The 22371-nt window shown below is 41.7% G+C and overlaps 2 protein-coding genes across 5 annotated transcripts; one reads left to right on the plus strand and one right to left on the minus strand.

Moving 5' to 3' along the window:
- The first annotated feature begins 404 nt into the window (after positions 1 to 404).
- On the plus strand, positions 405 to 11782 carry LOC124140067 (phytanoyl-CoA hydroxylase-interacting protein-like). Of its 3 annotated transcripts, none has more exons than XM_048384667.1 (3): positions 408 to 532; positions 9427 to 9605; positions 11068 to 11782. In XM_048384667.1, exons 1-3 carry the CDS (start codon positions 496 to 498, stop codon positions 11212 to 11214), a joined length of 363 nt encoding a protein of 120 aa, XP_048240624.1. In that variant the 5' UTR covers positions 408 to 495; the 3' UTR covers positions 11215 to 11782. The 3 variants fall into 3 exon arrangements, 2 of the variants coding, with proteins under 2 accessions (XP_046363376.1, XP_048240624.1); XR_007218386.1 differs by lacking the exon at positions 408 to 532 and adding an exon at positions 8500 to 8637 and having other exon boundaries at positions 11068 to 11781; XM_046507420.2 differs by lacking the exons at positions 9427 to 9605; positions 11068 to 11782 and adding an exon at positions 3429 to 5551 and having other exon boundaries at positions 405 to 532.
- Positions 11783 to 17137: 5355 nt separating this feature from the next.
- On the minus strand, positions 17138 to 22298 carry LOC124139968 (perlucin-like protein). Of its 2 annotated transcripts, XM_046507261.2 has the most exons (6): positions 22191 to 22262; positions 20378 to 20469; positions 19294 to 19388; positions 18649 to 18742; positions 17550 to 17772; positions 17138 to 17250 (listed from the first exon to the last, which is right to left on the minus strand). In XM_046507261.2, the coding sequence occupies exons 2-6, from the start codon at positions 20424 to 20426 to the stop codon at positions 17241 to 17243; spliced, it is 471 nt and encodes a 156-aa protein (XP_046363217.1). In that variant the 5' UTR covers positions 20427 to 20469; positions 22191 to 22262; the 3' UTR covers positions 17138 to 17240. The 2 variants fall into 2 exon arrangements, with proteins under 2 accessions (XP_046363217.1, XP_046363218.2); XM_046507262.2 differs by lacking the exon at positions 20378 to 20469 and having other exon boundaries at positions 22191 to 22298.
- Between the last annotated feature and the right edge of the window lie 73 nt (positions 22299 to 22371).

Here is a 22371-nt window from a genome sequence, read left to right on the forward strand (position 1 = left end):
CGGCGGGGGACACCAGAAATGGGCTTCACACATTGTACCCATGTCGGGAATCGAACCCGGGTCTTCGGCGTGACGAGCTAACGCTTTAACCATTGGGCTACCCGACCGCCCCCTTCTCTAGTAGAAACAGTGGGTGACAGCATGAACACCGAACTACGCTGAAGGTACATACAATCGGCCACGCCCTGTAACACTACTGGTTCTGATCCTTACACCGAACATAAAAGGTGTAGATGAATGAACAGATGTACTAGTGTAGACAAATATACTAGGGAGCCATGTCCCTACTTTATATACGTTCAGATAAGCATAACCTCTAATAGTCCAGGAAAGGTATCTTACTTCATACTTAGAATGCGAAATCGAAAGCGAAAGTAACAGTTCTAGGGTCCACGTATATATCTAGTTATAGTATACAACATATACACAAAGCCATTACTAGTCCAGTCACCGCATGAAGAAGAACTAGAAAAAGTAGTAGCGTGACAAATCGTAATGGCTGAAAGAGGGAGGAGCATAAATGACGAGAGAGGTAAAGATAATAGATGTGTGCGTGTGTGTGTGTTGTGTGTATCGCCGCACTTATCAGTATTCTAGGTATATGAAGGCAGCCCAAACATGATAGAATCTGATAATCCAGTAATCGATAGTGCGATCGTCGAATCTGATCACCCGATCCAGCTCGTCTCGTCACAAGTAGGCAGTTGCTGATGACCAATACTAACCCGGAACATTCAGGGAGTCAATGCATTTTCAAACGCCTAACGCTCGTACTTAGTCATTATGCACCTGCACGAGGGCGACACGGAGGCAGCTTGCCTCACACAGTTTGAAATCTTCTAGGTCCTTGAGATTAAACACAGAATTTTTTTCCGGATAATAATAATAATAACAATAATCCCTCAATCGCTTATATTTACCAATCATAATGGGAGGGCGTGGTTTGATTAACGTTTGGGGCTCTTTATGATAGAATTGTTTTGTGCACTTTTGCACACATTTGTCTGACGATCCTTTTGTGAAGCATGTTAAGACTCATGATGAAAACAAGGCATTTCCTAAACGAGCCAAGGATGTAGTACATAATCTCAATGTCAGTGTTGATTTGTTGATGGTTCTGTACTGTTGGACGGTACAGAAATGAGTGTCAACCAAGCGAAGTGCCATATCAAATCAGCCCGGGGGCGGTCGGGTAGCCTAGTGGTTAAAGCGTCCGCTCGTCACGCAGAAGACCCGGGTTCGATTCCCGACATGGGTACAATGTGTGAAGCCCATTTCTGGTGTCCCCCGCCGTGATATTGCTGGAATATTGCTAAAAGCGGCGTAAAACCATACTCACTCACTCACTCAAATCGGCCCGGGCCCAATTTTTCAAGGAGAGGCTATCTGAACGATCGCTGCAGCGAGTTTATGTGCAGGTATCTCCCAATCTGTTGACTGACATTGGGAGAGTACCCGGTTTTGCTACCAGGAACACAGCCCTTCTGACAACCTGCAAGCCTTCTGCAGAAGGCTGCAATGTTGGAGAGTCTTCACATTCTCCGAAAAGTTCTGGTTGCTTTTGACTAGGCAGTCCCATTCGCTGTCTGGACTGCTTGTCGTGGGGGCAAGGGCCCTGAGCTGATGAAGAGCCTAGCCAGCCTGACTGTGCCTGGATCACCCAAACCATCTTTGGTGCATTTTTTAAAATTTTAATCTGTACATAGTGATAAAAATGAATAATCTGTTGAACATAATCTTTCTTTAGAGACTAAAGTGTTCTTAACAGTTATTGATGTATGGTGTGTTGAGACTTATCAGAACGCCTCAACATTGTAAAGTAATCCCCACCTATAGATTATACAGAAAGAACCTTCTTTGGTGAGATGTTATGCAACTGTAATAAACATTACTCCTCGGCTAGATGTTGTCCAGCTGTTATAAACATGCTCTGTTTGGCTAGATGTTGTCCAGCTGTTATAAACATACCTTGTTTGGTGAGATGTTGTGCAACTGTACAAAACATACCTTCTTTTGCTAGATGTTGTCCAGCTGTTATAAACATGCCCTGTTTGGCTAGATGTTGTCCAGCTGTTATAAACATGCCTTGTTTGGTGAGATGTTGTGCAACTGTAATAAACATGCCTTGTTTGGTGAGATGTTGTGCAACTGTAATAAACATACCTTCTTTTGCTAGATGTTGTCCAGCTGTTATAAACATGCCATGTTTGGCTAGATGTTGTCCAGCTGTTATAAACATGCCTTGTTTGGTGAGATGTTGTGCAACTGTAATAAACATGCCTTGTTTGGTGAGATGTTGTGCAACTGTACAAAACATACCTTCTTTTGCTAGATGTTGTCCAGCTGTTATAAACATGCCCTGTTTGGCTAGATGTTGTCCAGCTGTTATAAACATGCCTTGTTTGGTGAGATGTTGTGCAACTGTAATAAACATGCCTTGTTTGGTGAGATGTTGTGCAACTGTAATAAACATACCTTCTTTGGCTAGATGTTGTCCAGCTGTTATAAACATGCCCTGTTTGTGAGATGTTGTGCAACTGTAATAAACATACCTTCTTCGGCTAGATGTTGTCCAGCTGTTATAAACATGCCTTCTTTGGCTAGATGTTGTCCAGCTGTTATAAACATGCCCTGTTTGGCTAGATGTTGTCCAGCTGTTATAAACATGCCTTGTGTGGTGAGATGTTGTCCAGCTGTTATAAACATGCCCTGTTTGGTGAGATGTTGTCCAGCTGTTATAAACATGCCCTGTTTGGTGAGATGTTGTCCAGCTGTTATAAACATGCCCTGTTTGGCTAGATGTTGTCCAGCTGTTATAAACATGCCTTGTTTGGTGAGATGTTGTGCAACTGTACAAAACATACCTTCTTTTGCTAGATGTTGTCCAGCTGTTATAAACATGCCTTCTTTGGCTAGATGTTGTCCAGCTGTTATAAACATGCCTTCTTTGGTGAGATGTTGTGCAACTGCAATAAACATCCTTCTTTGGACATTAATCATTAAAAATTACCTTCTCTGATACATTTGTCAGTTGTATATCATATATGGGATTACTTTTAAAAATGTGAAGTTTTTAATTTGACTAAGTATATATAGGAGTGATTCAACATATAGTTAACTTTAGACTGATACCCACAGGCCACAAGGGCACAATTCCTAACTTAAAGTAACGCTTTCATTTGAAGATTTTTATTCAAATGTTACCTCCCTATGTTTAGTCAACATGACAAATTAATTGAGAATAATTTATTACGCAAATATATTGACAGTTGAACGTACTGCTAATTAAAGAATGTAACATGCTTCTTAGGCTTTCTCTGGCATTGACGTTTTGAATTTACAAACATCAATGTCATCTCATATTAATCATAATGATCAGTACTGCACAGTATGTTACTATGCTGTAGCTTTTAAATTTCCCATTTCAGAATATCTGAAAAAGCTGATGCGCAAAGCTGAGGAACATTGCAATGAAAGCACTACTGATATAGTGTCTACTCTCTATCGAAACAAGCCATCCTCCTATTTTGATGACATTCGACAGAACCATAATAACATCATGGAACCTTATCTGAAGAGCAATGGCGGGGACCCACGCTGTCCAATAAATGGGAAAGTGAAAGGTCTTTTCTTTAATGTAACACTTGTGGATGGTACTCTCCCAGATAAGTCGCCTTTTGGAGACACGAGAGTAGAAGTACCACTGAGCGAGGTTTTTGATGATTCAGCAAACCTTTACTTTGCTGACTTCTATTGCAAGCCTCATCGCAGACGTGGGGATGTACATGTAACCAAGCGTGTTCACTACGTGACCTTGGTTCTGACAGATTCAGGATCTGATGCAGACAGTTTCTGTAAGACACACTTGCTCAAGCTTGATTTATGCACCAACATATATTTGACCAAAAACAAATTAACATACAGGTCACTGGACTGTTATGGTGTACACGTGGAGGTTATGTATACAAATGCCATTGACATGACAGGCAGAGATCTTATTTCTACTGGTACCTCGGGTCAAGGTCAGAGCACACCGGGTGGAATAGCGAAATTTGTTGGCTGCAGCACATGCAATGTAGGGGAATAGAGGTATTTGGATGAGATCCTTCGGAAGTTACTGGCTGGGCTGAACTACTCGGAAACCTGCTGCAAAAGTACTGCTTCAGACAATAACATAAAGGCAAGGAATATATTCCAACAAACAGCGAGTTAAATAATCATCAAATAGTTAATTCCCTTCCACTGATTTACCCGCCTGAACTAGAAATAAAGGAGACCAATGCGACCGCCTCACCTCTTTCATATGTATAAGTATGCACACAGATTCTGAGTGACAAAACACTCGCCACAAGAGTGTATGACAAGAGGGATGAGTTCAACTTTCCATTAGTCAATTCTCCCTTCCCTTCATGTCGAGCAGCTCCATCACTGATGTCTACATTTCACAACTTTTTAGGTAAAATCGAGCACGCCTTTCCAACAAGATGTCAAAGAGCGTCATTCGAATCTTTCTCGACGTTGTTCGATCAAGGTTACAACATTCAAGGCCTCAATAAAACTTTCACAACGACATGTGGATGACATATCGATATTTGACACATCATTTACAAAAATGATGTCCGATGCAATGTCACTATTTTGACTTGTACCATACATGTATGTTCCCGTGTTTGTTTTAGGTGAACAGTTAACTTGGCATTGCTTGTGTCTGTGACGAGTGCCACCGGTGATCACCGATACGCGGATCTATTCGCAAACACCTGGTATCATCACTATTTCATAGTGATTCATAAACACATGCTCATGATATAGTCGGAATCATACAATCGACTCTTCTAAATATTTTTTTATGAATGTCGAAAGGGTTATATCGCTTCTTTTCACAATTGTTAATGGCATCTAATTTTTACTCATGAATTGAATAGCTAACATTTTAAGCTTTGTTTCGATAATAAATTGCATTCTCTGAGAAATTATGTTCAAATATATTGCTAAAATAAATGTATGCCTTTGTACCGTGTACATGTCAACAGGGACAAAACACCGGTTAACAACTTTTATTGTTATGACCAACTTTTGAAAACTGTTCTCACAATTCGTTTATGCATATCTTTGAAATCGACATATGTACACTGCCTTGTGTCACGCTTATGCACTTCTCTTATTTATATATATTTTGCTCTGTGGCTGGAAAGCTATTTGAATCATGTTTCCTTAGTAATAATGTACAATCATCAAAACAGTGTGCAAACGTATAATCGAGTTAAATTAGGAGATAAATTAGTGGTCGAAATGTAAGGTTCATTTGTTCATTGGTTTCTGGGGAGATGATGTTTGCTATGGAATTTTGTAATTGACATTCTCTGGAAACGTGCTTTTAAACATGCCAAAAACACGAGAATACGAGATCGCAAGATTTTACACCATGTCTAAATGTCGCATTCTTGCGTTGTGGGCTTTTGATTAAAAGTGCTATGTACAAAAAACACGAGAAGGTGAGGTGAGGTGAAATGGGGTTTAACGTCGCGTCCAAGATTATTGCACTTATATAGCGACGTGCATGGGAGTGTGTGTGTGTTTGTGTGGCTGATTGTACTAGTCCGGACTGATGCCGATTTATAGTGCTAGCCCACTGAGATACCATGCCGCAGTTTAACATCAATACCCAACTCAGACACAGTATACTGACTCCGAGCCGACCAGTCCTTGTTTTAGCCCCTTAATGCCGAGCGCCAGACAGAGTAACAACAAGTACCATCTTTTAACGTCTTTTGGTCTTTTGATCGGACGCTCTACCTTTACTCCACGGAGGCGGTCAAACACGAGAAGGAGAAACCGCGAGGACGCTAGGTTTTTGGACGAATGACAAATGACCATATTTTGTTTTTATGTATCTGCCAAATTGTCTTTTGTTTTATTTTTGGTGGCTCAATTAATCTTCCGAAGAGGCTTTTAACTGATGGAGTAAGATGTTGTTGTCCTGGGTACCCTCACGTTAATATGTTTACTTCCCATATATGGGTCAATCAATCTTTATTCATGGTACTTATGAGGCCAAAGGCCTACAGTACATTGTCTGGTGCGTGTTACAAATTCATACATTTTCTTAGTTTCATAGCATGATAAATGAACATTGATGATTTTCTAATAGTTTCTGTACAATCACAAGTCATTAATTTACAAAATTTGTTACCGTTTGGGTTGCGGTAGAAATAGTTATTCAGATATTTTGCTCTTAAATCTTTATACAATGGACATACACATAAAAAGTGATATTAATCTTCAATACAATCAGTTTTACAAATACTACAAAGTCTATGTTCTCTTGCAATACCTTCATATCTGCCTGTTTCAATAAATAATTCATCACGCTGTTGGCCCGTGGTTCGATTACCCCACATGTGTAAAATGTGAAAATCCCATTTCTAGTGTCCCCGTCGGAATATTGCTGGAATGTTGCTGAAGGAGGTGTAAAGCCAAAGTCACTTAATTACCCACTTGTCCTTTGCTAATCTGGGATAATTCAAGCATTCAAACACACTCAAAACAACAGGATAACAGGCAGTTTATGTATTTTAGCGTTGGAATTTAGTGACGTCAGGCATTTTGAACATTGATACGCACTAGAATATGGGCACTTAATGAAACTAATTCCATGATTGTCTTCATACTGCAACAGGAAACTCATTAACTGCATTTGGACTGCATAAACGGGGATCAACGTCAATTGATCAGATGTGCCGAACGTCTTTAGTGGAAAAAGTGGGTGACAACATCAGCAACGATACACGCCCTAGGTGAATACAATGAGCCAAGTCCTGTAGGTCTTCATAAGTCAGCTCTTACAATAAGCATGGGATACAAGGGTCAGACTCTGACTCTGAATGAAAACGGCGTATCTGAAATAGATCCAACAGATCGGTCATCTGACTTTAAATGGATATTTTCTGGTAATCATGAACTCTAATTTTGGAAGGAAAAAGGTCCCATTACTTCGAAAGAGAAACAGTTCTAGGATCACCATCGTACATAGGACAATAGAACCATGCACACGGGTGTGTTGAGGTATTTATAGTGCCAACGCATACACATTAGAAACATTACTTCTCAAGTCACTGTATGAAGAAGAGCTGAAAAAAGTAGATGCTAGATACGTCATCATCGCTGAAGGAGGAGCATAACTGACGAGAAATGTAAAGCGAAGACAGTGTGAGCGTATGTGTGTGTAGGTGTGTAGAATGACGAGTTTGGCTCACAAATTTTGAAACCTTCTTTTGTCCCTGCGACTGGAGAGCTTACACTTGCACATGAAATTGTCCGAAAGAGAAAGATTAAAAAACTGACTATATTCATAATTTAGTAAACCGCAAAAGAAACATCACCCCAAGTTACATTGCATGAAAAGCTGTCATTTAAATATCTGGGTAATTTTTGTCAAAGTTTCTAAAATTTAACATTACCTTGTCCGGGAAAACTAAATTAGATGATAAAAAAACAAAGCAGATGCCAATAAAACCGAATCACGGCAACGGCCATGGTAACCCGATGCACATGAGTTCCGTGCAAATTGAAATGAACAAGCGTTCCCCAATTTCTTGCCCTATAAAAATCCACCAAGATCGGATAACATTCATTCGTTATTGAATGGCTACCACATGCCAAGATTGACAAGAAATCAGCGACACCAAGCCCTTGGACGATTGCAAGCTGGACAAAACGCCCGGGAAGTAGCCAATGCGTTTCAAGTCCACGTAAGGACCATATGCAGGCTCCAGCAACGGCACCAGACCAGCAACACTACAGATGACCGACCACGTAGTGGGAGACCAAGGGTCCCCACCCGACGTCAGGATCGTCAGATTGTGCGACAGCATTTTCAAGATCGCTTTGTTACTGCTGTGGAAACTGCTCGACAGACCATGGGGACACAACAGCGACACATTAGTACGGACACCGTGTGTCGACGATTGACGAGCAGACACCTCCACTGTCACAGGCCACACCGAGGACCCATTCTGTCACCACGTCATCGCCGGGACCGTCTTCAGTGGGCAACACAGCACCAGCATTGGCGACACTAGCAGTGAAGAGTCCTCGCTTATGTACAAGCCGCCATACAAAAGCTGGAATATAGCTGAGTGCGCAATCATCAACGATATAAATGACCTGGTATAAGGAGAAATAGCTGTATACGTCTAACGGGTCGATCATTGTCGCTGTGCTGCTGTTTATGTCACCAGACAAACATCAGGCTTACTGGACAAGATCAATAGCCAGTGTATGTGTGAGAATGAGTCATACCGCTACATTGATAACTAATGCCCGGCCTATCAAGTATGTCAACTGCGTTTTGTTACGTTTTATTCTGCAGGCCTGTCAGTTTCATATCAATAACCTAGTTTAGATTTCCTGGAACGTAGAATGTGTTATCAATAACTAGTGTAGGCTGGCCATGGAGTAGACAGCTTTACTTGAATAGGACATACACATTACAGCAAGTATATATAACACTGGAGTGACTTTCATACGTCAAAGGGCTCAAGTTGGCGTGAGCGAACAATGCACAAGTAGTTGTGCACACAGTTACAAATATACCAGCCATATCAAGTGATCAAGATATAATCGACTATGGGCCAGGTAAACCAGGCAAATGAACAACGATTCATGCCTTTTATTTGGACACGATGTTACACAGTCAACCAAGTCAATGATCATGACCCCGCGATGCTTTTTAGCCAGGTCCTACGACAAGCATAGGAAAAAGGGGGCCTGTATATTCTTCCCCCAAATCCCAGTGGGGTGTCATGTTGGTGCATGTTGGTTGAAATAGATTAACATTTGATGTGTCTTTTAAGCCTGGACTTTGAGCACATGTAATCAGCATCGATGTTATTTTTGTTAAGTCCTTTCTTGTCGTTCCTGGGGCGGTCGGGTAGCCTAGTGGTTAAAGCGTTCGCTCGTCACGCCGAAGACCCGGGTTCGATTCCCGACATGGGTACAATGTGTGAAGCCCATTTCTGGTGTCCCCCGCCGTGATATTGCTGGAATATTGCTAAAAGCGACGTAAAACCATACTCACTCACTCTTCTCGTTCCTTCTTTACCCAACGAACTTAATAGAATAGAACGACGTCATGTGGATATCCGGTTACAATAGTTCCCAGCAAACGTTTTCTCTTTGTGTGAGGGGACAAAAATGGATCGGGTGGTCAGGCTTGGTGACTTGACTGATTGCGTTACTTTCATCTTACCCCGACGGCGGGGGGCGTTGCTGATTTGTATGCGCCTGTCTGTTATTTTCAGGACGTCGTCATATAGCTGGAATGTTATTCAACATGGCGTTAAACAACAAGCAAACAAACAAACAATAACTAACAAACCCTGTGATTTTGAATCACTTAATATTCTTTGAATATTCTTATTGCAGAATATCTAGATCTGCGGCAGCTGCTACATAAAGTCGATGAATACTGCGATGGAGGGATGGAGGTACATGGGGAGATGCTCTCTATCGCACAAAAATCATCCTCTTTAGAAATATTTGAATATCATGGACCTTCACACGTGGACGGTGGAGTGACACACGATGTCCAATCAAAGGGTGAGGTGAGGTGAAATTGGGTTTAACGTCGCGTCCAAGATTATTGCACTTATATTTGTGTGTGTTTGTGTGGCTGCTTGTACTAGTCCAGACTGATGCCGATTTATAGTGGTAGCCCACTGAGATACCATGCCGCTGTTTAACATGAATACCCCACTCAGACACAGTTTACTGACCAGTATACTAAGGACTGGTCCGAGCCTAGCCGACCAGTCCTTGTTTTAGCCCCTTAATGCCGAGCGCCAGACAGGGTAACAAGTACCATCTTTTAACGTCCTTTGGTATGACGCGGCCGGGGATCGAACCCCGGACCTTCCGCTTTCCGGGCGGACGCTCTACCACTAGACCACGGAGGCGGTCCCAATCAATGGGAAGCTGAAGGGCCTGTTTAGGGCGATCCTGTATAACGAAGGTTTACCAGATATGCTGCCTTTATGATGGACGTTGTTGTTTGTTGTTTAACGCCGCACTCTCTCACGAACATTTTTCTCGCCCCACACACGGTATACAATGCTACAGGACATGTTCATCTCCCTTAAACGATATACTCTATATATGTCTCTGTGGTTATTTGATCCGGTCCATTCCATTCATTTAGGCTCATTTCCACTGCCATACTGACGGGGTTTGTTTATTTTGTTTGTTTGTACTTTAACGCCGCAGTCAGCGTTTTTCAAGATACAGACATCAAAATAGTATGCTACTCTGAATGCTTCGCTTACTAACTTCAGCATTTGGTTTGTTTGTTTGTTTGTTGTTTAACGCCGCACTCAGCAATATTACAGCTATATGACGGCGGTCTGTAAATAATCGAGTCTGGACCAGATAATCCAGTTATTGACATCATGAGCATCGATCCACGCAATTGGGATCGATGACATGCATCAACCAAGTCAGCGAGCCTGACCACCCGATCCCATTAGTCTTTTACGGCAAGCATGGGTTGCTAAAGACCTACCGCCTAAATGAGACACCCGAGTGACAATACCACTGAGCGACGTTTTAGATGTATCGGTATTCCTATACTTTGCTGATTTCTACTGCAAGCCGTCACACAAACACATGTACTTTCATAATTTGACCTTGGTTTTGACAACGACTGGCTCAGAGCTGACCAGTTGTGTAGGAAGAACCTGATCAAACTGAATCTGTATGAGTATATGTATTTGAGAAATGATATGGATACTACGAATTGCTACACGTATATACCTAAAGTACCAATGTTACATTTATGTCCACTGAATTCAAAGAAAAATATCAAAAAAAAAGAAAGAGAAGGTAACCACATCTTCACCCAACGTTGCCATATCATTCAGTTTCATTTACAATGTCTGTAATACAGTCTTCTCAACCAACAGATGAAAAATAAAATAATAAAATACATGTATATATGAACCGCATCATATATTTCACTTTTATTAATGAGTCAATAATCATGCGAGCTACAAACTGGTCTTCTACTTGCAGCCTATTTGCGAAAGTTGCTACGTAAAGCCGAAGAACACTGTGATGGAGACGACTATGACCAGGTGTCTGAGCTCTACCGAAACAAGCCATTCCTTCTTCAAAAAGATTCGTAGACATCACGGTAACATCATGGTGCCGTTTGCTTAGTACGACGGAGGGGATCCGCGCTGTCCAATAAACGGGAGACTTAATGGTCTCTTCTTTGGGGTGACGCTGTACAGGGGTGATCTTCCAGACATGTCGCCGTTTGACAGTCCCACTTGATGAACTATTTGATGATGCAGCAAACCTGTACTTTGCTGATTTCTACTGCAAGCCTTCACGCAAACACACGCATTACGTGACCTTGGAACTTACAGATGCGGGATCTGACGCAGACCGTTTCTGAAGGCGACACCTCATCCAGTTCGATTCGTACAACCATTATTTGCGGAAAGATGTATTTTCTGACACATACATGACACTGTACCAATCTGAAGTGCAGGTGCATATACCTGTATCAAATACATATACATGTATATCACTATCGAGTAACCATATCTTGTTTGTTTCACCATACGATTGTATACTTTCGTTTGTCCGGCAGTATATATATATGTAAGTGTACAAGTAGGAAACTGCGGTTCGTACCTCCAGTATGACGATTTGTTCTACTCCTTCAATGAGCATACATACGCCTCACATATATTTGTGTTAAATATTAGAACAATATGAATATAAAGAAATATACAGACATTATATCTATTTGAAATAATACCTTAAATCAAAATAAAAGTATCGTGAAAGGTCTCAGAACGATAACGTCTCAGACATATGTATTTTTAATTAGGTTATCACGATATGAATATGTGATATTGTTTTGTAAATCACTCAAACTGTACATATTTGGGGCTTCGTCCATAGCAACTCAAGTTCGATTACCTCTATCGTCAACAGATTTGCAGTCGTTTATAAAACAGTCCCTGGTACTCGACAAAGAATATAGATAACAACCCGTGTGACGTATAGCTCCACCTCGGCATCTAAATAATAAATTTGTTTGTTGTTTAATGCCGTAATGAGCAATATTCCAGCTTTATGACGGCGGTTCGTAAATAATCGAGTCTGGACCAGACAATCCAGTGATTGATACCATGAGCATCGATCCACGCATTTAGGATACGTTGACATGCATCAACCAAGTCAGCGAGCCTGGTCTCTCTATCCTATTAGTCGCCTCTTACGAAAGCAAAGTCGCCTTTTAGGGCCAGAATGGGTTGCTGAAGACCTATTCTAACCCGGATCTTCATGGGTACTACATTCATACACTTTCTCATATCAACTCACTTGCTCACTGTTCTACGCGCATGACACACCCTACGCAATGCTCTCCCTCTGATTCGTTAATCCATTGGTGTCTGAGCAAAATGTCATTCATTCAATAACGCAAATAATATTTTCCAGTAATTAACACATGTGTCCACAGAACTGTTAAACGGAGTAATTTTCACTAAGGGGAGGTAACTGGGTCTTGTCGTCTCTCTCAAATGCTAAGAATCGGAACGATATTTCCTATTTTATTATTTCAAAATGTCACATACCAATGTATGTGTAACAGGTTATATGATTCACGCATGGAATAGTATGTGTGGGTTCGAATTCAAGAAACTCGCAGAAATTGATTCTTGGTTTGTCAGCACCTTACCCATCATCGTGGGTTCCATCAAACTTCTCGGATCCGCATCACTGCGGTTTCCCTTCCATATTAAGCTGACACGACGGGGTATTAAGTTTCCAATTAAAATACTTTAGTTTGATCTTTAGCAGAATACCATAATTATAAAAGCACGAATACCACTTTATGATGTTCCAAAAGCATATGTAAAGAAAACGTGCCTACAAAAGTGCCTTATCATTAAACGTTTAAGATTATGTGTATTGTCAGACTTGCTAAGGCCTGTTACATTTTGCTAAAATATCATGGGCATATCATTGTTTTCATGTACACACTATCATAATATCAACCAGAACTAGACTAGAACTGTTGTAACATTTTTGGTCTTTATCAATGTACAAAATGCCACACTTGTACCATCTTTTCATATTTGATATCCTGCCTTCATACACCTTCAAGTGACTGACATGGCTACATCCGCATTAGTGTTACTATGACTGAACTAGTTATACTGTAAACTATGAATGTGTCCATGTTGCTGGTAGATTCACGATGTCTTCAACCATGATTCACCAGTTCTTTCTTTCTCGTACTAGGGGGCAAGGGTGGCCCAGTCGTCGGAGGCGCAACGACTCGCTGTGCAGAGTTGCGTCCCTTGGGCACGCCAGAAACCTATGATTGTGGGTTCGAGTCCCGGCTCGCCCCGATTATGTTTCTAGGTTTGTCAGCACCATAACCGTGCTCGTGGGTTTCACCGAAGTGGTAAACGTCTGAGACCTGCATCACTTCGGGCTTACCTCCCACATTAACCTGACACGCCGTGATATAACTGGAATACTGTTAAAAGCGGCGTTAAACCCAACTCACTCACTCTTTCTCGTACTTTGTATTAGAAGTGGGTTTAAATGTTATAACTGATAAATTGTCCACATATTATGTAATTACACACATTGAAGAATTGATAATATATGTCTACTGATGGACAATGTATTTGAACAATCGGTTTTGTGATCACAGCAATATATGCAATTTGTAATATATAATATATGTTACCTGAACGGCTGTTTGAAGATGTTTAAATCACGATGTCTCTTTCTCTCACCGTGCATTAATTAACTGAATTGTTGGTAGAACTCCACTGGGAAATAACGATTCGCTGTGCCGCGTTGCGCCTCTTTGGCACGCCAGTAACCTATGATTGTTGGTTCGATTCCCGGTCCGCCCCAATTATGTTTCTAGTTTTGTCAGCACCATACCAGTGCTCGTGTGTTTCACCGAAGTGGTAATCGACCGAGATCTGCATCACTTCGGGCTTTCCTCCCACATTAAGCTGACACACCGCGATATAACTGGAATACTGTTAAAAGCTACGTTAAACCGAACTCATTCACTCACTCACTGACTCACCCAGTCGGAAATAACTGAGCCTTTTCCTTTACATCTATCTTGATGATTAAACCATTTCACGAAACACCTACGTCCCCGATTCGAACCCGCGAAATCCACACAGAAGTTTAGCGAATGTACTCTTCTGCCATGGCGTCATGGGAGAATGATGTGGCTCCAATACTAAACCATTTACTCATACCTAGACTAACAAGTTAATCCGTTTATAAACGGGGATATTTTAATTCATTCGGAATGTTATTTGTTTATCTATTGAACGTGCATGCGATTTGTATTGCCATTGGTAGTATCTGGTAGCTTTTCGTTAAATGTTCCTCATCAGGTCTTTGTTTGTTTATAATAGGCATCAGCATATCATCTGGTCATCTCATCCTCCTCAACTCTCCATTCTTATATTTGTGGCAGAAAAACGGAAGAGGCCGTAAAATCATGACATGCTGACCATGTACCATAACGTTGTATCAGCCTGAAGCGTGAACAGACTGCTTATTATTTGTTTGTGGTATTGGGCAAGGTTATTGGGACGGTTATATTATCATAAATCAGGAAAATGTGTATAGTTAATATTAATTAACAGTGAGGCTAACTAATGTCTTCCATTTGTCAAAGTCAACATCGCTCTTACTTTCTCGAATGTGTAACAAACAGCGGCAGTCAGTAAATACGACAAAACCATTTGCATAACCATAACTAATCTAAATTTATTGTACGATTCGGACAATTAAGCATGTGTTTATGAATCATCATCAAATAGTGATGACACCCGGTGTTCACGAGAAGCACATGTATCTTTACCCACCGATGGCCTCGGTCACAACCACATGCAAAGGCAAGCCAAGCGTTTACCTAAACAAGGTGAGGTGAAATTGGGTTTAACGTCGCGTCCGAGATTATTGCACCTATATAGCGACGTGCATGCACGTGTGTGTGCGTGCGTGGCTGCTTGTACTAGTCCGGACTAATGTTGATTTACCTTCAGCTCTCCGGGCGGACGCTCTACCACTAGACCGCGGAGGCGGTCCTTACCTAAACAAACTCTGGAACACATTTTTCCCATGCAAAATAGGGAACGATTTCCATTTACGTTTCCCGGAGTCACACTATAGGGTATTAACACAATGGGGTTTATTGCCGTCGTCGATGTCTGTAGTCGTTGAATGTGTATCAATACTTAATACCAGCTTCGTGTTATCACGGACCTATATAAGTCCGTGGTGTTATCATTGCTTCTGGGAAACACCACGTGGTCCCTGCCTTCGTTTAACTTGACCGTTTTTTGATTGCCAATCTTGGAACACTGTAACGTGAGGCTCAAATACTGATTCAGGAAATGAATTGGCTGTTCTCAGGTTCTGGTAGTCATAAATATCAGATGTGCATGTTTAAGCATACATCAAACGCAGACATCGTAAAGATATTCCAGGCTGTGCAAACTTTAGTGCTTGGATTGGAATAATTATGTTGATGCTCCTTAATTCGGATGAATATTGGTATTCTTTGCATAATTCCAACCAAGACAAACAGAAAATATTTGTCACAAACATTGTTCACTCAAAATAGATGGACCTCGGATTTCCTGAAAGTGGGTGTAATTGAGGTGAGATGGTATCGGGTTTAATGTCGCGTTTAAGAATGCTGCTCCTGTGTTAGAAATTTCATGCACGTGTGTGAGAGTGTCTGTATGTGTGTCACTGTGTGCCTGTCTGTATTACTGCTTGTACTAGTCCGGACTTATACCGGTTTTTCAGTACTAGCCCACTGAGATATCATCATGACGCAGATTAACAAGGTTACCCAACTTAAACATTTTTATACACAGATGACCTTCCTCGGAGCGGTCGTCCTAGGGTCACCAACCTCGACAAGATCGGCAGATTACCCGTCAACACCAGCGACATCCGTTCCTAACTGCAAGTGATAGTGCTCGACAGACCATAGGAACACACAATCGACACATTAGCCGGGACACTGATCCGACGTCTCCGTTTCAACAACCTCAGATGTCGCCGACCAGTACGTCGTCCTGTTCTCCAACCACGGCATCGACAAGCACGACTTCAGTGGGCACAGGGTCATCGCAATTGGCGTCAGCGTGAGTGGAGGCGTGTCATCTTCTCTGATGAAAGTCGCTTTTGTGTCTCCCATGCAGATGGAAGAGTCAGAATTTGGCGGCGTCGAGGTGATCGTTTCGCTGACAGAAACGTTGTGGAAAGGGATCCATGTGGTGGACCTAGCGTCAGAATATGGGCAGGGATTGGACACGGCGTCACTGCTCAGCCGTATATCGACCAAGTGATCAGACCCCACGTTGTTCCATTTTTTGCACAACATCAACAACACATTTTCCGGCAGGACAACGCTCGTCTCATTGTTGCCAGAGCTGCCATGGCCTTTCTGCAACAACACAACATCCGTGTTCTACCGTGGCCAGCCCTCAGCCCTGATCTTAACCCCATCGAACACTTGTGGGATGAGGTTCAAAGGCGTCTGCACAATGTGCGCCCAGTCCCTACAACTGCCGATGAACTACGCACAGCTGCTCTGAATGTGTGCAGGAGGATCCCTAGGGCCTTCACAAATCGTCTGATCCACTCAATGTACAGGAGATGTGCGGCAGTGATCAATGCTAATGGTGGTCAAACCAGGTATTGACTGACATTTTGGGTATTGACCCGAAACTGTGTAAGCCCTTAACATTTGACAAAAACAATTATGTCATCTGCCTTTTAATCCATTAAACTGTCTTCAGTCAAATTTTTGCCCTATTAGTGTTTCTTGTCTTTACTGTTGAAAATTAATTATAACATGTATACTGCATTCTCGACTTGCATTTCTTTTGCGAGTGAGTAATACTGAGTATATATATATATATATATATATATATATATATATATATATATATATATATATATCACATCCCAAAGTAATGACATGTATACAGATGAAAACCTCGTAAGTATGTCACTTGTGCCTAATTAATCCATTTGATTTTGCAATGAGGTCCTGTTCTTTTTCTTGTTTCAATCTTTTATTTCAATTTACATTCAGACGTGTTGTGCATCCACATGGTAGACGGTATCTGGTGAGGAATTCCAAACTTGACGTCTCTGGTCTATTTTGCTCTGTAAAATATAGGGTTTATGTGAAATAGGGACAGTGCTCCGTTTGGGCATCCCTTTCAATATCTGACAATATTTCTTACTGTAAGCTATTGTTAATAAGATGAGGTTAAGTATGCCGTTTACTTGTACACATTTACATAAAATGAATACGCAGTTACTATTTTAGTATATCGCAAATTGAAAAAAAATGGTTATGAAAATGTAAACATTGCATTACATTTTAGTCACTGCAAAAAAATTATCTATTCCTTTTCTATGATGCATTAGCTTAGTTAGAACAACAATCTCAATATTCTTACGGCTGTTCACAGAGGAATGCAAGCTTATCGGTGCAATAATGATCGGCCCATTTGAAGGCGAAGTGTTTCCATAGGCTCATGCAGTTCTGTTTGCTGCCACTGTCATCCGGTTGTCCGCTGCCCCAGTCAAAGTATTGAATAGATGTCTCTGACTTGTCCCACACCCACAGACCTTCCGACATGATGTCGTTACCCCCCAGCCACACCCCGTCCACCCCGTCCGCTGGAACATGATAAAGGTTATATTCACTTTAGTGTTAATGAAAGCCGCATCCATAGCCCTGGGATCATGAGAATGAGCTTATAAAGGAACTGGTTCCTATACACAACATGAACAACGAGAAAATGAGTGCATTTGCCATTTTAGTTCGAAATTTCAATTATCCTCAGAATTAGCCAAAAGCACATAAACGAATCAATTGTGTGTTTGTGCTTTCAGTGTTAATCGGGATATATTAGTGATCAATGATATTCGGAATATGGTGACAATTTGGTTTGTTGTTTAACGCCGCACGCAGCAATATTCCAGCTGTATGACGGCGGTCTGTAAATAATCGAGTCTGGACCAGAAAATCCAGTGATTGATATCATGAGCATCGATCCACGCAATTGGGATAGATGACATGCATCAGCCAAGTCAGCGAGCACGACCACCCGATCCCGTTAGTTGCCTCTTCCGATAAGCATAGGCGCCTTTTAAGGCAAGCATGGGTTGCTGAAGACCTATCCTACCCCGGATCTTCACGGGCCAGATGACTATGTGTTTCTACACTATCAGTATGTGTTTCAGAAGAGAATCGCCAATTCATGATCATTCTGTGTTCGATACTGCAGGAAAGATGGACATACATAATCTATTCGCGGAATATGTTATACACAACGCTTTCTCAAAGATAGCAGTGCTGCAACAGTTGCTACTACCACAACTTCCTCATCATTATCCACTTCGACAGTTCAGACTATTACTTCTATTACTTTTATATAACTTTGCTCCCACTTAGTCTGCCCGGAAGTCTGAAGGTCCGTGGTTCGATCCCCGTCTATCAACAGATCAAAAGAGGGTAAGAAGTTCTCTCCCGCGACATCCCGTGCCACTCACTATTCTGGAGCTGCATGTAGGCCTTAATGTGCAGGTTCTCTCCCTCTGTCTCGATCTCCGCCAGGTAGGAACCACCGAATGATGAGCATAAACTCTAAACAAAATAGCCAGAATATGTTTGCACACTTAAACAGTTCAGCATGTCGATCAGCTTTAAATATAAATGTAATAAAGTATGTAGGTTTCCACACTTAAATGACCCAGCATCTCCAAGAGCTTTTAAACTGGCACGGCATATACTTGCATACACTCGATATAAACATGCTCATTCTATTTACTTCGGTACAACAAGATATTTTTAGCAACATTAGTCTAATGTTAAGTTCGTAAGTTGATGCTATGTTTGTAAGTATAAGTCGTAGGTCTGTGTCGAGTTCGTAAGTCGAGTCCATGTTGGTTATATACATGTGTATAGCGACAGTCGGATAGGGATCGCCTTATGAACTTCTCTTGTTACATCAGTACCTACCGATGCTTCAGTGAACTTGGCCTACCTGTTACATCAGTACCTACCGATGCTTCAATGAACTTGGCCTACTTGTTACATCAGTACCTATCGATGCTTCCGTGAACTTGGCCTACTTGTTACATCAGTACCTACCGATGCTTCAATGAAGTTGGCCTACTTGTTACATCAGTACCTACCGATGCTTCAATGAAGTTGGCCTTCATGTTGTAGAAGGCATAGCAAGAGGACCCATAATGCGTCCAGCTGTCCGGACACGTGACCTGACCTGCCACTGCGACACAACAGGGAGAAATACATGGATAACAATAATAATGATAATGATAATATTAATAATAATAATGATAATGGATGGCGTCGGATGGCCTGAAAGGAGAAACAGAAACAGTCACTTCCCACTCGAAACCGTCAGTATGTGATGTTACATCAAAATGTAAAAAATGAAGACATATGTAGATTATACAATGAATTTAATGGGACTGTTCAACACATTGTCAGTGGATGCCCAGTTTGGGCACAAACACAGTATCTTAAGCGACACGATAGAGTGTGATTTTGACTCAAAGGTCCATCCATGATACGACACAGATATGTAGAGGAAAATGATAAATACAGTTCCCTTCGGAATAGGCCTCAGACCTATCCAGGCCAACAAACCTGATCTTGTCTTGGTTTAAAAATCCAATTAAATCATTTATATCATTGTTTTTGTTTTCTCTTTGGACACTAATGTGATTAAAAATATTTAGGAAAAACATGGCAAATATGCGGACCTCGCTTTCGAAATGTCACGCTTTCAAGTTTTCCGACTCCCAAATGTTCTAGGTGCCTTAGGTTTGATACCTCCCAATTTGTTGACTGACATTGGGAGAGTACAGCCCTTCTGACAATCTGCGTATTTAATGCAGAAGGCTGCAGTGTTGGAGAGTCTTCACATTCTACGAAAGGTTCTGGGTGAGTTCGACCAGGCAGCGCTTCCTGGAGGAAGTCCCATCCGCTGTCTGAGCCGAGGGGGCAAGGGCCCTGAGCTGATGATAAGCCTAACCAGACTGACCGTGCCAGGATCACCCAAACCCTCTTTACCGCATTTTTAATGCGTAAAATTATTACCCTGTCAACAGATTTGCTTTTATCGAAGTTACTTTATCAGCTCTGTTGGGTTCCCAAACATAATCATACATCTTGCTTTAGATTATAGCTCTGATTGACAGACTGACACAAGGCTCTTTAACACAGCACGATACGTAAGTTACGGAGACCCACCTGTTGCTACGAGAGCGCTGAAGACGAGGGACAGTCCAGCGTTGTTCATTGTTTAACGTCGAGCTCGATGGCAAAGTGAGGGGTCGTTAGTGCTACAATGAAGTATGACTTGTAATCTTGTTTCAGTGGGAAAAACCGTGTGTTTCTATAACTAAGCCGCTATCGCTTTAATATCTATACAGGTCATCGTGATTACATCAGATTCCACAATACTTGATGGCACCAATTCGGAGGTAAAACCATCTTGGCAAATGTATAGCGCCGCGAAAGCTCCAAGAAATTATTACAGGTGAAGAAACGAATCTAGGTATGGACACACAAGGCAAGAAAGCATATATTTTTATTCCATTTATATAGACGAAATAAGGCACATGTTTCTAACATCCAGTTGGTTTGTTTGGTTAACACGTGTTTCCTTTTCTTGCTCTTTCGTTGGAATCGCGCGCATCCTTCGTTTCGTGGATACATCTAGCGCTTCTGCCCAGAGAGTGGAAATTCCGATGCCAGACAGCGACATACCAAAAGACGGTAAAAGATGGTACTTGTTGTTTCCCTGTCTCGCGCTTTGGCATTAAGGGATAAGACAAGAGTTGGTCGGCTCAGAGTCAATATACTGAGTTGGATAGCAACGTTAAACTGCGTCACGGTATCTAAGTGGACAAGCAATGTATGACCTTGCCCGGCAATCCGACCATGTGAGTCGAGGCTCGTGTTATCAACCACTTGTTTGTCTTATCAATGACGCAATTGTACATACATACCAACGTAATACAGATGTTCTAGTTGCTGTAACGTAAACCGGGTACAATCATAGAAACTATCACGTCAGTATCATCTCAGAGAAAGGGGTATCCCCTGCACTACTACTTGCGAGTTGAGATTAGTATGTAGTTAGCCCTAGAATGATGACTGGCAATTTCAGGATGGCATTATTGTTACAACATGTGGTGCTCTAATAATCCAAACTATTATTTCAATCCAAAATATATTTATAAGATGAACGCGAAAAGGTCCCTAACAGTATCCCATACTTTGGTTTCAATTGACAACTCAATCTCGCTGAAGAACGTTTCGACTTCCCGTCAATTGTGTCTCTGTTAAGGTTCAGACATAATCACCTCTCCGTGACATTGAATAAGTATGGCGAGTTTGATCAAGCTCATAAAACTCGTGGAGGCACGTAGTGTTTACTGACTAACTCCACGCGACAACTGCGTTCCAGGCGCCGACAAGCCTATCCCTAAGCGTCAAATACATTATGCGCACATACGCTCGTGAACACATGTCCACATACCTTGACGATGTGTAGTATGTAGTTTACATTAAAAACTTGACTCCAAGGTATTAAACTGTATCAAGTGTGAGTGTCTCATTGCACCCCCCGGGGCAGGGTTGCCTACCTTATTTGTGAGGATGAGCTAACTGTTAGTTCGAATCCACAACTGGAGTGAGTGAGTGAGTGAGTTTCACGCTACAGGTATGTGTATATGACAACGTGGTAGCGAAACATAAGTGGACAGGATAGGGTCGAAATCGAATAACAGTCGGGGCGCATATTGAACATGAGGCAACGAATCGAGAAGACGCAACTCAAAACTGCCTAGATAACAATTCTCCTCGAGCATAAAATAAAGCATAAAGTTACCAACAAATGCATTTACCAGGGCAATAGTTTCATTTGTGAATATACGAGTGTACACTCTGTCAATGTTCATTGTGTGACAAGTTACAAAGATAATATTTTCAACTTCACTTTAGTGTCATGGTGGACAAGGCCGTTCGTGATCACCAGAAACATCAATGACAACCTTACCCATCCCAGGAAGTGGTATATGTAGCCTAGAAGCATATGTCAGTTGATTAATGACGGTCCGCACAGGTGCCGGAAGTTGACTACCTCCTCGGGCTTAATGAATACAGACCACTGATTGGATGATTTTCCTTGTTCTCGTAATCGAATGACTGGATAATATATGAGTAAAACCCTACCCGAA

The sequence above is a fragment of the Haliotis rufescens genome, unplaced genomic scaffold (genome assembly GCF_023055435.1).
Source record: "Haliotis rufescens isolate VD_foot unplaced genomic scaffold, xgHalRufe1.0.p SCAF_5, whole genome shotgun sequence".
Taxonomy (NCBI): Eukaryota; Metazoa; Mollusca; class Gastropoda; order Lepetellida; family Haliotidae; genus Haliotis; species Haliotis rufescens.

What these genes read in the sequence shown, in the direction of transcription:
- LOC124139968 (XM_046507261.2), bottom strand. Translation starts at nt 20,426, where the DNA reads ATGAACAACGCTGGACTGTCCCTCGTCTTCAGCGCTCTCGTAGCAACA. An exon ending in CAGCGCTCTCGTAGCAACAG is followed by an intron (nt 19,389 to 20,377) that starts GTGGGTCTCCGT and finishes GTTGTGTCGCAG; the next exon opens with TGGCAGGTCAGGTCACGTGT. An exon ending in CTACATGCAGCTCCAGAATA is followed by an intron (nt 17,773 to 18,648) that starts GTGAGTGGCACG and finishes ATCATGTTCCAG; the next exon opens with CGGACGGGGTGGACGGGGTG.
- LOC124140067 (XM_046507420.2), top strand. Translation starts at nt 496, where the DNA reads ATGGCTGAAAGAGGGAGGAGCATAAATGACGAGAGAG. An exon ending in GAGCATAAATGACGAGAGAG is followed by an intron (nt 533 to 3,428) that starts GTAAAGATAATA and finishes TTCCCATTTCAG; the next exon opens with AATATCTGAAAAAGCTGATG.